Genomic DNA, 16,383 nt, shown 5'->3' with positions numbered 1-16,383 from the left:
AAAAAAATCAACAGGCTCTCAGGGCCATGAATTGGAGACCCCTGGGGTGCCTTATAGCCGGAGCAGACAGAGGAAGAAGTTATCAGAAAGCACTGGCATTTAGGGACAAGAGACGCAAAGGGGATGCCCATGGAAGTGAATAAGGCAGAGAGTCCTCCAGCACCACCACTCAAAGGGCAGCTTTTGTAATATGACCCTTCAGCTCTGACTATGGGCTCAGCTTCCATCTCCCGGGGGATCTTGCTCAGCCTAAGTAATAATGGGAGAACTCTTGGCCAGAGTACCTGATGTCTCACAGAAGAAACTTCAAAAGACAAATGTATCAAGAAGGAGGAATTCCTGAGGCTTTGTCATAAGAAATCTACAGAAGCCTCTGAGCTAATTTCCTAGATGAAGGCTTCCAGACTCAAAGAGGAGGAAGGAAGATTTACTTTTAGGGGACTCTGGAGGGCAGTCGGGAAAGGTGGGTCCCAGGAGCCTGTGAGATTTATCATCTCTTGGTATTCTGGCAATGAGAGGGAGTCTCACCTCTGAACCAGGGGAAGGAAAATGGCAGGAGTGTGAAGGGCAAGGGGAAGATGGACATGTGCCTGAGGGAGGAGACACCACTCACCCTGCAGTGCCTGCAAGCCCCTTGGCATCTTGCTTGGCTGAGACTGACTGAAATTCTTCCGGGGTCTTCTGCTTCTCAGCCTAGGGTCTCCTCGTGAGTGTCCGAATGGCTCAAAGAGCCCCAGTCTTGGGGCTCAAAGCCAGACACCCCATGCCCCAGCACCAGAGGAAGAGCCCTCCAGCCAAGGGTCTTCAGCAGGTCTCGTGCCCAAAGGCAAGGTGGGCCATCACTGAGCCGAAGGAAGCCATCCATGGGCTAGCCAACCCTGGCATCCAGGCCTAATGGATTGGGGTTTTAAGAACACCCTTTCCCCCATATCATAAGAGCGCAGTAATAGAAATTCAGAGAGAGACAAGAGTAAGCAGGTAATGGTTTTTCCCTAGGGCCACGCCATCCCTTGAGTGGGTACAATGTCACTTCTGGCCACTTCCATCAGGCATCAGGCACCAGCACAGGGACATGTGCTTTGGATGATAGGGAAACAGTCTGGTCCATGTCGCATTAACGGGCATCTCGGCAAGCAAGAGGAAAAGGGCGGGGGATGAGAAATGAAGAATACTTCAAGCAGAGCAGCGGAGCTGGCAGTGCCAAGCGGGACACGGTAGAAGAAGCAGGTGCATGTGGCCAGGTGGGCAGGCAAGGGAGGGAAACTCCAGCTGTGGTGCTGGAGAAGGCAGCGCACTGGGGCTTAGGCTGAAGGACTGGGGTGGGGGGAGGCAAGGGGAGTACGGCTGGTGTGGGACGGGGAGGGGGCACGAGAAGCAGACCTCCCCTTTCCCATAGAACACTGCACAGGGTGGTCCCTGCTCGGACTTGTGAGTCCTGTTATTTAGGCAGTGAGTGGGAGGTGGGACAGGATGGATATAAAGGGAAGAAAACTGCTTGTGGGCTCAAGTCCAGTCCAACTTCCTCCATGTGCACTAGTTCCAAGCCACATGATCCTCTACCCTGGAGCTCTTTTAGGATATTCCATACAATTTAGCCCCGGATTATCACATGGTATTTTCATGTGTCTGACTTATCTCCTCCTGAGTCTGCCAGCTCTGGGAGACCGGAATCCAGTCTTCCACTCTACCAGCTCTAAAAGGCAGAAGCTCAGGATGGAGCACACGCTGTGATTCAGCAAATACTTATCAATAGATTAACTGGAAGACTGCGGTGGGGGAAGGCAGGGGGGCTTGTGCTGGACCCCCTCGCAGCCATATCTCCCAGCAAGGGGACAGACCCTATAGCCTGGCCTGAAAACAGGATATGAACGGAATAAGTATAGTGCCTTGCATGTTAAGTATTTATTAAATACTTACTGTGATGTGTCTTAATCTGGCTTTCAGTTGTGGGCAGAATGAGGGCAGGGAATGTTTTATACTAATATGGAACTGCCTAATTATTTCTTCCCCCTTTTCCCCTTCTCTCATTCAGAGTCTCTGATTTCCACAGTGTGGGAAACTCCCTGGTAGAGAAACTGTTCAATAATGCAATCCCAGCCTATCCAGAACTTACAGCCTTAAAGGGTTGTCTGGGACTGCACGAGGTTAAGGGTCCCACAGCCCCTATGTGGCAGAACTGGGCTTGTACTCAGACTTCCTGACTGCGAGACCAGTCTTCCAGCCACTCCACCACACTGCCTCTCTATTCTCTCTTGAATCCCTATAATGAACCAGCTCAGCCTGCATGGAGTTTTGGCAAAGGACCTGACCACCAGGCAAGGTGGAGAACGGCTGCTCAAAGCCTCAAGAGAACATGAGGCAGGAAAGCCAAAGCCGCCAGGCTCCTGCCCACGGGAGCTCAGAGACAGACTGTCATCTCCGCCCAAGGTGGGGTCTGCGGGAGACAAGGGGAGGAGGGGGAGAAGAGCTGCGCCCATCAGGTGTGATGGGAGAAGCTCCACGTTGGATCCCGGGGCAGGGGACACCAGTGTTACCTGAGAAGAAGTGGGCCTTGAAGCCCTTCTTGGAGACAGTGTTGTCTGACTTGAACTCCACACGCATGTTGTTGTACTGGGAAGTTATAACCTCGGGTTTTTCAGCACCACAGAACTTGCCGTGAAGTTTGGAATCTGCTGTCAGTCCACTCCTCACCTCCACAAAGTCATACTTGCACACCTGCCCCAATGGGTACAGTTCAGGACCCACTTCCCAGGACACCTCCCTTCCCCAACATCTCTAACCCTCAATCTATTATTCATGCTCTGAACCATGAGGACAGGGTTTCTTAACTTGAGATCCACAGAACCCCATAAGGGTAGAATTTCCTTCGAATGTTAAAAAAAAACCCCAAAAACAAAAGAGAAAAAAAACACTCAATGACGAGTTATTTTGAGAAAGGGGCCCCTTTACTTCCCCAGATTGTTTCAGAGGTCTTTGACACGCAAAAAAAGGTGAAAAGTCACTTCCCTGGAGTGCTTAAAATATCTGGGTCCCCAAATAAGGACTAATGTTGCAGTCTAATTTGAACAGCATTCACAGTACTAATTCTGGGCTTTCCAATAGAATCATTGGATTTCAAAATTAGTGCTCTTTGCACCGACTCTGGAAGTCAGTCAAAGGTTCTGAGTTCAAATCCTATCTCTGATATTGTGTGATAATGTCACTTGTATGTGAAATGACAGGGTTGGACTACATAGCCTTTGACGGCCCATTCAGCTTCAGCTCTCAGATCTTATGGAAGTGTTTATCCAGTCTCTCTAAATGAAGACCTCCTTTGAAATGAGGAACTCACTCTCTTTTGAAATTCCCCAACTTGCTCCCAGTTTTTCCCTCTGTGGCCAAACAGAACAGCTTACCCTCCACATGACATCCCTATAAATACCTGTGCCCTTATCCCAAGTCTTCTCTTCAACCCATTTCCCTCAATTGATCCTAAATTGTAAACTCCTTGAGAACAGGATCCATATCTTATAATCCAATTAAACATTTGTGAGTCTATGTGCTGAGTTTGAATCTGGCTGTAGACACTTACTATCAGTGGGCAAGTCATTTCATCTGTTTGCCTCAGTTTCCTCCGCTGTATAAGGGTGTCTTACCCTTCAGAGTTGTTGTGAGAATCAAATGAAATAATATTAGCACAGTGCCCGGCACCTTTTCCCAACAACTAGATGCTGACAGTGCTACAGTTTTCTTCATTTTACAAATAAGGAAAAAGATAAAGATTTTAAGAGATTATCATTATCACGCAGCTAGTGTTTGATTTGAACTCGGATCTGTTTTGTTCCCTCTGCCACCTAGCTTTCTATGCAAATTATACATGTAGGTTATACAAAAATCTGTCAATGACAAATGTTAGAAGAGTTTTCCAAAAGCCCTGGGAAGAGGGGATACGCCCCACCTTGGGGATGGAGCACAGCCTCACAACACACGTAACTGCAACAAATTTTGATTCCTATAGGACAGGATAAAATACCCACTAGTGAACTGAGTGGTATTATGGACAGAAAACTCATGAGTCACAGTGGACCAAAAGCTGAGTATAAATCAACAATCAAAAAATAAATCACTGATGGGATTTCAACCTGCATCATTAGAAGTGTTTAAATCTAAGAGTTAGGACACAAACTTTGGCTCTCCAGGCCAGGGCAAGAAGGGAAGTAATGGGAAATGTACATGGTAGACGCTTTTAAGTTTTATCTGTATTATTTTCTCTCTTTTGTTTAAGTCAAGAAATCAACAAAACAATGAGCTCTAATGTATAGTTTTCTGATTTCCAAGGTGTAAAAGAAATGGAAATTTAACAATCAACTCTTGCTAGCTAGTCCAAGTTGCCTCTAGAATAGCCTTGCTTAGACTCTCATTAAAACAATATATTCAGGTTTGTCTTTGATATTTTAAAAAATAAGAGAGGAGGATTAGCTTCCTGATTATAAGGGGGAATCCCCAGGGTTCTATGACTTTGGGAGTTGATCCCTAAGGTTCTGACTTATCAGCAACAAAAGATCTTAGACTTAAGAGTATTATTTCCAGGGGCAGTTTGGTGGTGTAGTGCATTGAGCACCAGCCCTGAAGTCAGGAGGACCTGAGTTCAAATCTGTCCTCAGACACTTAACATTTCCTAGTTGTGTGACCCTGGGCAAGTCACTTAACCTCAATTGCCTCAGGAAGAAAAAGAGTTCTGTTTTTCAGCTTAGGAAGGATAGGAGTAGAGAATATACCCTGGATTTTACCAGTATAGGGAGCTCCTGAGTGAGAAAACTCCCTTTGCCAAAGGAGGTTAGCATCATTTCTTTTTGCTTTGAATTCCATACAATATTTATTAATCATATGTTCTGTGCATGGTCTTTTTAAACTAGCCTTTTATTTAGTAATTAATATTTAATTAAATTAATTAATCAATGTTATTAACAGATTAATTAAATTTAATATTTAATAAGTTTTTTATTTTCAAAATATAGTTAACATATTTCTGCAACTTAAAATAATCTTAAAAAGTTTACTACTGCACTAAGAAGTTATGATTCCCTCAGGTCACTACCAGTATCAGAAGTGGCAAGATTTGAACCCAGGACCTCCTGGCTCTGAGTCTGCTCTCTCTCTTAGGCTACATAGATGAGACCTCCTTCCCCCAATCCCTCCAGACCCAAGTAGGAGATAAAAGAGAGAATAGTGGGAAATGGGATAGCAGAAGGATAGGGAAGGAGGAGAATGGGCCATGGCTGCTTTGCTCTCCCCTGGGCTGAGAGGCAGAGCTGCTACTTACATCATTTCCTTCTGTCTCAAAGAAGTCGAACTGAAGGGAGATTCGGTACTGGGTGGGGGCCACAAGCTGCCAGATGCAGTTCTTGTTGGGAGGGTACTCCTTGGGCCAGCCTGGGCTGGTGATGGACCCATTGAGCTTGGTAAGGAAACCACCGCAGGCAGCTGTGGGGTGGGAATATGGGAAGGTGGAATTAGAGAGGTCATTATTCACCAGGGGCCCCTTGCCTGGGGGTGGGGAAAGAGCATGAGAGAGGTAAGCCCTGGCCTGGGCCTGACTGCGAAGCTGGCAGATGAAAAGGGAAATGTCCAATGGCTCCACGAGACCAGATAGGCAGGACTGCATGAGGATGGGGTGGTGCTGGAGGTGTCAGGGGCAGGGCAGAAGTCTGCAGAAACTTCAGGAGCTCCTACACCGGACAGCTCCCAGATCTCCAAGGGAAGAGTTTATCCAAGGGGCATCAGAAATGCCCACTGATGTAATGATTTCTGGACATCGGAGAAGACGGTAACGAGGTGCTACTCACCTTCACAGCGGCGTTTGTCTGGAGCCAGCTCATAGCCCGGATCACAGCTGCATTTATAACTGCCCAGAGTGTTGAGGCAACGCTGCTCACAGCCGCCTCGGTTGGGCCGAGAACACTCGTCCACTTCTGGTTGGGAGAGAGAGTAGAGAAGTTTCATGGATTCTTCTGCACCCTTCCAAACCTCTTTTTATTCCTTTCTCTGCCCCACTTTTTTTGTGCTTGACCGGGGAGACAGTTCCCTCTGGCTTTGTCCCTCATGCCCAAGAATCCCATCTAATAGGAGGACACGAGTGGAGAGCTAGGGTCCTACAGCTCCCCCATGGGAAGACAAAAGGATCTCTTAAGGCCAAAGGTTCTTACTCTTTTTGTGGGACATGGACCCTTTCTCACAATAATGTTTTTAAATACATAAAATCAAATAGATAACATTACAAAGAAAAGCAAAAGCGAATGAAAATAAAGATGGAATTTTTTTCCCATTCAAGCTCATGAATTTCTGTTACTTAAAAGTACTGAGATGAAGGCAGTGGATACCAGAGAGTGAAATAGATAAATCATATGTGTGCATGTGCACATGTATGTGCATATATATATATGTACATTGTATATACCTTATGCTTGTGTGTATATATATATATATATATATGTATGTATAATTTACAGGCACTGAACCATCCAGGAAGCTTTCCCTAACTACCCTAACCATAATGACCTTGTCTTTCTCTAAATTCCTAGAATATTAAGTGTATATCTCCATTGACACTGAGCCTATCCTGCTCTGAGAGAAGATGTAGTATAGTGGAAGGGGTGCTGGGCTTGGAGTAACGGTTCATCTGAGCTGAAAGCCCACCCCTGATAGTTATTTGCTAGGTGTCCATCAGCAAGTCAACACCCCTCTCTGATCATCTTAACTGTATAATAGGGCTGATATTACCTACAGTTCCAACTTCATGGGATTGTCTTGTGGAATATATGTTTTTATATAAAGCCATTGGTAAACATTAAAGATCTGTATGCACATGTACCAAAAAGCTTTAATAGTTACTCACTCCATCTGGTTTTTAAGCTATAAAGTTTAAGTAAGCTATGACTATATTTTGGGATGCCCTACAGATATGTCAACTATTTTTATTACATCTTATACCATTTGAGATTTGTATTATTGGTTAACTTTTCACTGTGTATATGCCTTGTCTCCCAAATTAGAGAGTGAATTTCTTGAACTGTCTTACATTTCTTGTGAGTGAATTTGATTCAACAAACATTTATTTAGGACATACTGTGTGTAAGTGCCTGTATCAATCAGGTTCTGGAAATACAATGATAAAAAACAACGTGGTTTCTTACTTCTAGGAGCTTAGGAGGGTGACGCATCAATGCGGAGAATTGTGAAATGTTAAAAATGGCTTAACATGACTAAGAGAGATATGACATAAATCTTCCCACTCTTAGCTCCAGTGCTTATCACAATGCTGGGTACAGAGCTGTTATTCAATATATATTTAACATAAATGAATATAATAATATTATAATATATATATTATATATATAGTATATATATAATATAATAATAGTAAATGAATGAACAAAAGACCAAATAAAAGAGGTAGAAACATGGGTATTTCAGAGAGTAATGGACAATGGGGTAGTTCAGTGGGGAAGAAGTAACTATATTACAATTCAAATTTCTATAGCAATGTAATGTTATCTCATTTGAATCTTACAACCACCCAGGAAGGTAGTAAGAATTTTAGGAATGGGCACTGCAGAGTTTGGGTAGGAGAAAGGAAGGAGGCACCTTTGAAAAAGTTGACAGCAAAGCCAGCTTTGTTGATGGACCCATCGGAGACAAACTTGAGCCAGAGGCGGCTGGATGTACTTTTGATATCATCTGGCTTCTCATAGCCACAGTATCGTCCAATGAGGGTGCTGGTCTCACTGTTTCCATCCCGTACCTCCAAGTAGTCATAGGCACAGCTGTCATGGCGTTCAATCTGGAAGGAAGGTGAAGGGCAGAAGCTAAGTTGGGAGGAGGGGCTTCCACATACCATAGGAACCTGTCCCCAGCTAGGCCCTTGGAGAAGTAATAGATATAATCTTGAAAACATGATGAGGGCAAAAAGGTTGGTCAAAAGAACCAGGGGGAAAGTATTTGGATGTTGACTTCCTAAAGAGAGAGGACCCAGAGATGCATAGGGTTAGAGAGCTATCATTCCCTTGTAAGCAGGATGGTCCCATGTTCAGAGACTCAGCATCCTACCTCAAAAGACTGGAAAGTAAGCCCCACATGGAAGCCTTCAGACACCTGGATCCTCCAAATACAGACTTTGCTGGGTCGGTAGTCATCTGGGTAATTTGGTGACTGAATATGGCCATTGTCCTTCTTTACATCACCCCCACAGATAGCTGTAAACAGATTGGGTGGGGGGAAGTTAGAGTAATAGTAGAGAGGACCTCATTCCATCTTGGGGGCGGGGTTTGACCTTTCTCACCTTCCTGGGTTCTTAGAATTCATGATAATTCCCTATTCTAGTAGACGCTTCCCCTTTCTGGCTTCCCTTATTCCCCAGTTCCTGATATTTCTAGACATCATTTAGACTCTCTTTTCCATAATTCTATTATCTTCCTTCTCCTGTTCTACATATTTCTCTTCTATCTTCCTTTGCATCCACTCCAACTTCTCTTCCATTTCTGCCTAATTCCATTCTCCATTTGTTTTCTTTTAGGTTCTGCCTAGTACATTGCCCTTTTTCCTAAGGCAAAAGTGGTTCCCTAAAATGTCCTATTAATGAGAATCAAAATATCAAATTCTCTGTTGGGCTTTCAAAGCACCTTACAATTTTGCCCCTTGCTGCCTTTCCAGTCCTGCCCCAGTTAGAACCTGCCCTTTGAGATTGCCTTCCATTTATACTTTATATGGATGCTTCTTTTTTTGCATGTTGTCTCATTAGTATGTAAGCTCTCTAAGGGCAGGAACCTTATTTTTGTCCCTTTCCCCTCCACATATCTAGTTGTTGCTGAGTTATGTCTGACTCTTTGTGATCCCATGTTTCGGGGTGTTTCTTGGCAAGTATAATGGAGTTGTTTGACATTGCTTTTTCCAACAAATAAAGAAACTAAGGCAAACAGAATTAAGTGACTTGCCCAGTGTCAAACAGCTAGCATCTGAGGTCACATCTGAACTTAGTTCTTCCTGGTTCTAATCTCAGTGCTTTGTACATGGTACCTCCTAGCTGCTCTGTATAACCAGAGCTTAGCACATAGTAAATGTTTGTAAATGCTCATAGACTAAGATAAGTTTAAGAGGGCAAAGATAAGGCATTCTCATTATACGGTCTTATCAACCCCACATAACATTCCCCACTAATACCTTCATAAACAGCAAAGAAGCCTTTCCCAACCCAATTGCTGCTGCTTCGGAATTCTACCCAGAGGCGGCTGTCAGTGGAGACGATGGGTTCAGGGAGTTTGTTCCCACAGAACCTTCCTAAAGGTAGTGAAAAGATAGGGAGAGGTGTAAGAATAATGTCATTAAATCCATCTATAGACTATGTGTAGATAAAGTAGGCAGTACAATGAGGGTACAATGAGGTATTCCTTAATATGCACATGTTTGCAATATCAGAAAATCCCACTGTCCTTAGCCTGGCTACATTTATTTTATGATATCATGTCCCATGTGTCACAGAAAACGCTTGACATCCACTATAGATTGCAACACAAAAATACAACTTTCCCTTCTTTCTTCCATCCTTTCTTTCTTTCCTTCCTCCTTTTCTTTCTTTCTTTTTTTCCTTTCCTTCCTTTCCTTCCTCCTTCTCTCCTTCCCTCCCTCCCTCCTTCCTTCCTTCCTCTTTCTTTCAGACAGGGTCACTGTATCCACTAAGCAATTTAACTACCCCTAAGATACAACTTTCAAGCCTTGCCTGGGGCAGCAGATATTCTAGATTCTATCCCTACCTTTGCCCTGACCATCTATCTCTACTTAAGGTCCTTTCTTCTCAGACTCCTTTCCTCATTGGACCACATACATAAATGACCATGTTCAATCATTCCTAATTTCCTTTCCTTCCATAAATTGCAAAACTGTGAACCAGCCTCTTGGACCTGGGATGATTACATGAAGGGACATAGATACAACCACAAACAACCTGCTTGCCTTTTTCCTTCTTATCTCTGCTCCAAAGTTCTTACTCTACTATCAAGTAGGTCAGGTAGACATTATCCCCACTTCGTAGGTGAGCAAACTGATACCCGCAAAGGTCATAGAGCAGAACCAGGATTAGAATCCAAGGCTTATGCCTCTGAGTCCAAGCTTTGTTCTCTTGTAGCATAATGACCAGCTAGATGAATATGCTTGGAGTAGGTGTATAGAGGAGCTTTAGTTAAGTTATCAGGAAAGAAAAAGGTAGTTTTCAGAAAAGATAGAAATAATAATAACAATAATAATGATAATAAACACTAGCATATATACAGCACCTTAATATTTTCAAAGTGCTTTACAAATGTTATCATTTGACCATGATCTAGAGCAGGCTAGGACACAGTTACCTCGGAGGGGAGCTTTTCTCCAAAACCCGTCTCTAACCTCTACGTAGTCGTACCAGCACAGCCGGCTGCGATATAGATCCAGGGAAGTAAAATTCAGAAGGATCTGTCAGGAAAAAAGAAGAAGGTGAAAGGCTACATCACTTCTGGTGCCAGAAGCTGGTCTTCTCACCATAGTATGTCCCACCCATCAGCTAAGTAACTTGCAGCCTTGTGAGGTTCAAGAAAAGATCCCCTATCCTAAAGCTCTCAAGATACCAAATAGAGATGCTCTAGGTCAGTGATGTCCAACTCAAATAGAAAACCATACATAAGGATCCCTCACAAACTGACTTTGTTCATCATTACAATAATGTCTGATTCTCTGTGACCCCATTTGGGGTTTTCTTGGTAAGGATACTAGGGTGGTTTGCCATTTCCTTTTTCAGCTCATTTTACAGATGATGAAACTGAGGCAAACAGGATTAAGTGACTTGCTGAGGGTCATATAGTTAGGAAGTATCTGAGATCAGATTTGAATTCAGGAAGAGTAGTCTTTCTGACTAATCTAGGCATTCTATGCACTGTGCCACCTACCTGCCCACAGGTAGAAAACCACAAACTAATATTAGATATATCATATTGTATTTTATTTTGTTAAGTATTTTCCAAGTACATTTTAATCTGTTTTAGGCATCACTTGGCTTACACTGGGGTAAGGCAGACTGCAGGCTGCATATCTGACACCTCTGTTTATAGCACCAGAGAGATGCCCTCTCACAAAAGCTTCTTTTCAAAGTTCATTTAATATAACTACTGATACTTTAGTGTGAATTAGCTAATCAGGAAGGGTTCCTGATAGCAGGATCAGTCCAGGATGGCATGAGAGTACGGGGTACCTGAAAGGCAAAAAGTCTTAGAAAGATGATGTTCCTTTTCACAAGCACCTACTCCATGAAAGGAACATACTAGACACTATAAAGGAGACAAAAGTACATGTGACACAGTCAAAGAGCTCATAGTTTGTTGGAGGCATATAAGAGAAATAGAGATGAAAATGAAAGCAACAAGACAGGATCCAAAGGAAACCTTATTATAATACCTTGAACAAAGCCTTACGCACTCTACACTGAAAAAACTTTTGTGAGGAGGGAACCAAAATTTAAAGTTATGGGTTTTTTCCCCTCGATAGTATTGTATTTTTCCAAATACATGTAAAGATAGTTTTCAACATTCATTTTGTGTAAAATTTTATATTCCAAATTTTTTCTCCATCCCTTTTTCCAATACAGCAAGCAATCTGATATGTTAAACATGTAATCTTTCTAAACATATAGGAAAGATGTTTCAAGAGTTTATCAATTGTGAACATTCAGTTGTGAATATTTCCAATGGAAAAGAATAAGTTAAGTATCTGAAGAAACCAGCATCACTGCAAGGAAAATTCTTGCATGAGTTTATATTTCTAATGCACATGGATAAAAGATGAAGGAGGCACATGCAGCCAAGGTTGAATGCAAAATAGGGACAATGACCAATAACAACATACATGGGCATGATGCTTTATGTTTATTTATCAAACCCCTTTTCTCACAACCACCTTCTGAGATAGGTTAATACTATTGCTTTGAGCTGTGATAATCATGTCAGAAATGCTAAAGCACAGGATGAACTTTACTTCAAAAAATGCTAAGGAAAACAAATATCATAAAAGGACTTTTGAAAATATGTCTAGAATAAAAAAAAACCCAACAAAAAAAGAATGGATTTGGACCTGGGGGGAAACAGTGGAAAGTTAACAGATGATAAAGGAAAATACTGCTCAAGTTGTATTCTCTGTTCGTTTTCTTTACCAGGGAGGATGAATTCTCCAATTACATCCAAAGGGATAAGGCAAACACGATTAAGAGGCAATTGAAGCCTAAGATAAGGTGAAAATGGTAAGAGCACATCTCATCACATTGAAATAACATCCTAGGGAACTAAAAAGACTTGCAGATGTGAGAATCCTGAAGCACCACTAGTGATGTCTGAAAAATCATGGTGGATGGGAAAAGGACCAGAACATCAGATGGATAAATACGGTTCCAATTTTCAAAATGTGGGAAAAGATAGATTCTTGAAACTAAAGGCTAGTGAATTTGACATTGAGTACTGGAAAAATTCTAGAATGATTACTAACTAGATGGTTTGTATGCACTTAGAAAAGGAAGCAATGATCATTAGTAGACAGCATGAGTTCACCAAGAATAAGTCATGTTAAACTGATACCATTTCCTTTTTGATTCAGTTTCTAGACTTGTACACCAGAGGATGCCATATATACATACATACATATATATACATACATACATATATATATACATACATACATACATATATATACATACATACATACATATATATATATACATATATATATATATATAAAATATCTGGATTTTATCAAAGCCATTGAAAAAAAGCCCATATGTCACAGAAGCAGTGAAGGTGGGGTGGTAAGAAGACTAGGGTTTTATCCTAGTTTTGCCAATAAATACTTTGTGTTATTCTGGCCAAGTAACTCTATGTGAGCCTCAGTTTGTTATCTTTGACATGGAGATACTCTTTGTGCTATCTTTTAAGGTTGTTTTAAATACCATGGATGTAAGGGCAACATCTTACTTATATTTTCTCTCTTTCAGAGCTAAGTATTGTATTTTGGACATAGTAGACACTTCATTTTGACTCAGATCAATTATTAAGTTACTGCTTAATAAATATAAACTTCTATAAGGCAATGACTATTTGTTACATATTTTGAATTCTCCTTGATATTCTGCTATGCATGTGACAATTTTTTTAAAAAAAATTTATTTTCTGTCTTTCTTTTTCTATTTTGCTTTTTCTTATTTGTATTTAGTTTTAAACAATTTTTTTAAAAGAAGGCAATTACTGTTTTTATATTTCTGTCTAGTGCCTAGCATAGTGCTTTACATTAAATATATACTAGGTGTTTTAGCACATTTGTTGAACTGAACATAGAGTTATGCCAACTATGTGTTATATCCTGGAAATACCCAAAACATAAAACAAACCAAAAAAACACCCCTATTTCCCTCAAGAAACTTATGAGTGGTAGTGATATAGAGAGCAGGAAATGTTAATTAGGAAGACTTGGATTCAGATCCTGCTGTTCAATTCTAGACAAGTCACCTAAAATCTGAATACTTCAGTTTTCTTATTTGTAAAATTTGTAAAATAAGGATGACAATAGGGTTGTTGTGAGGTTCAGATAACAATTGTAAAGTACTTTGCAAACTTTAAAGCACTATATAAATCTTAGCTATTACTACAACTGCAACAACAATAGCTAACCACTATCACTACTATTATTACCACCACAGCCACTATTTACTACCACCATCATTACCACCATGGTTATCACTACTACTACCACCACTACCATTATTACCATCACTACTACTATTTTACCACTACTACGACTAGCAGCACTATTACCATCACCACCAACAGCACTACCACCACTACCACCACCACCACCACCACCACTACTATTATTATTACTATGACCACCACTACAGAATTTACTTAATAATAGGTTGTTGAATGAAAGAATGAATAAATGATAAAGTACAATATAAATGTAAGTTATTATTATTCTATTTTAAGGACAAGATGGACCGGATTATAGTACACATAGTTAAGTGTCTAAACAGCGAAAAAACAATGATAAGTTGATGGTAACTTGAAGGCAAGTCTCTAGCTATGTGCCATAAAAGCTTTCTGTTCTTGGATCTGTCCTTTTCCAACATTTTGGTCAAGGATTAGGGTTAAGGCATATTCAGTTCAAATCAACAATCATTTACAGAATCACTCAGCAATCATTTACAGAACTACAACAAGGAATCCTGGCACCTATGAAAACCCACTTGAACAGAGTGAAGTGATCATTCCCCAAAGAATCTAGTCTGTACCCCAAAGGAACATGAGAAAGAAGTCAGAAAGGCTTCTGGAAAGACAGTGTGACCTTAAGTACCATGCCTCCCCCTCTCTTCCCAGTCTCTATGGCCCATAACCTCACTCTCTGCCCTAAGCATTGACATCATTACCTCCACCTTCAACTATTTCTGTCCCAGGTGAAAGACAACCTGATGGCATCAGTGCTAAGCATTGATGGAAGCTAAGGATACTAACAGGTGTGACCAAGAAGGAAATGTATTTTGGCAATGACAGACAAGTTGTGTAAAAGATATGGAGATAGGAAATGGACCATTGAGTCCAGGGAATAACAAATTTGAATGGAATATAAATATATGTATAGTAAATATAATGTAAAGTAAATAGGAAAAGGAAGACTAGAACCAGATGGTGAAGGGCTTTAAATGCCAAACAAATGTCAAACAAATCTTAGAGATGATAGGGAACCAGTAAGGATTCTTCCTCAGAGGAATGACATAATAAGAACCATGCTTTAGACATATTATTTTTATAGTTCTGTAGAAGATGGATTACAAAGGAATTAGGAGGATAGTTCAGTAGTCTAGGAGAAAAGGGATGAGGATGAGAGTGGGAGTCATGTGAATACAGAGAAAGGGAAAGAAAGATGTTGTGAAGGAAGGATCTAGTATTTGGCAACTGATTGAATATGAGAAGGGAAAGAGGAAAGCTGAGGTTGAAAATCTCAGTAATTTGGAAGGATAGTGGGTTTTTTTGCCTTCTTTATAGACAAGTTCAAAGGAGTGGTAGAGTACAGGAAAAAAGATTATGAATTCCATTTAATAGTGTTAAGTTTGAGATATCTGTACACTTTTAGAATGGACTGGTGACATAGGACTATATTTCAGAGAAATGATTAAAAATGGATGCATAAATTAGGAAGTTAGCTTCATGGTGATGATAATTGAACCCATGGGAACTGATGAGAATACCAAGACATGGGGTAGAGAGAGAAGAGAACATCAAAGAGAGTCTTGGGATATGCTCATGGTTGGAGGGTGAGGAGATAAACCCCAAAGAAAACTAAAAAGGGAAATTATAGGGGGAGGTGAACTAGGAGAAGGCAATATCAGGAAAGCTGAGGGAGGAGGGAATACATAAGAGAGACTACTAAATGATGTCAAAAGCCCCAGAAAATTAACAGAAAAATGAGACCTGAGAAAGGGAGTATAGATTTAAAAATTAAGAGGAGGTTAGCAATTTTGAAGAGAATAATTTCCATTGTGAGATAGAGTCCAAAATAATTTTTTAAGAGTTTTAGAAGAGAGTAGAAGATGAAGGAGTAACAACAAATAAAGCCAATTTCCAATTTATCATAGGTGTAGAAAGAGATATACGATATTGACTTGAGAAGGTGAGAAAGGTGTAGGTACATTTTTATATGGTAGGGAAGGTATTGGTATATAAAGAAGGAATGAAGATGAAAAGAGAAAGGAGATGATCAGTTTCCCAGAAGGAACATAAGGATAATGTAAAGGCATAAGGAGAGGAGATGGCCATGTTAGGAAAAGGACAATTTCCTCATTGGTCACCTTAACAAAGGGAAATGGTATAATAAGGTTGTATGATATAAAATAGGACTAAATAAATGGGAAGCTCTTAGTGGATAATTTCAATTTTTTTCCAGTAAAGTTGGAGTCAAGATAATCTGGTGAGAGAGAAGGGAGAAGTAGTAGCTTAGGACACTCAAGGAGAAAAGAGAAGTTATTTTGGAGAGCACAATGTAAAACCAATGAGGAAAGAATAAAATAACTGTTATGCAATTGACAGTAAATGACATAAATTTATAAGGCACTTGCTTAGCAGAATCATGATTTCCTCCAGTAGCATTCAGAAATACATGGGAAGGAAAACAGAAGACTAGTGGTGAGGCAACTCTGGAATGGGGTTTGCCAAAATATAGAGGGCAATAAAATAATGAGGAAAGGATTCAAGAGTAGAGAAGTTTATAGATGGACTGATCCACTAGAGGGCCAAGAATTTAAAGGGAGGAAAGTGAAGCTTTTTTAAAGAGTAGCTCTTGGAGAGCAAG

The 16,383-nt window shown here is 40.8% G+C and overlaps 1 protein-coding gene across 2 annotated transcripts in view; it reads right to left on the bottom strand.

The window, feature by feature from the left end:
• Positions 1–16,383, bottom strand: part of BMP1 (bone morphogenetic protein 1) — a 56,308-nt gene that overhangs the window by 10,780 nt on the left and 29,145 nt on the right. For both annotated transcript variants that reach the window (XR_012486038.1, XM_074287489.1), the window contains exons 9-15: positions 10,377–10,479; positions 9,196–9,312; positions 8,086–8,231; positions 7,624–7,819; positions 5,826–5,951; positions 5,303–5,463; positions 2,535–2,715 (exon numbers count right to left, since the gene is read on the bottom strand). Coding sequence is in view for 1 of the 2 variants with exons in the window: in XM_074287489.1 (XP_074143590.1) it covers positions 2,535–2,715; positions 5,303–5,463; positions 5,826–5,951; positions 7,624–7,819; positions 8,086–8,231; positions 9,196–9,312; positions 10,377–10,479 (1,030 nt within the window). In the remaining variant the exon portion in view is untranslated. The remainder of the gene's footprint in view (positions 1–2,534; positions 2,716–5,302; positions 5,464–5,825; positions 5,952–7,623; positions 7,820–8,085; positions 8,232–9,195; positions 9,313–10,376; positions 10,480–16,383) is intronic.

Source organism: Sminthopsis crassicaudata, chromosome 2 (assembly GCF_048593235.1).
Source record: "Sminthopsis crassicaudata isolate SCR6 chromosome 2, ASM4859323v1, whole genome shotgun sequence".
NCBI classification, from domain to species: Eukaryota; Metazoa; Chordata; class Mammalia; order Dasyuromorphia; family Dasyuridae; genus Sminthopsis; species Sminthopsis crassicaudata.
Note: the sequence above shows the minus strand (reverse complement) of the source record. Positions and strands in the feature narration are given on the sequence as shown.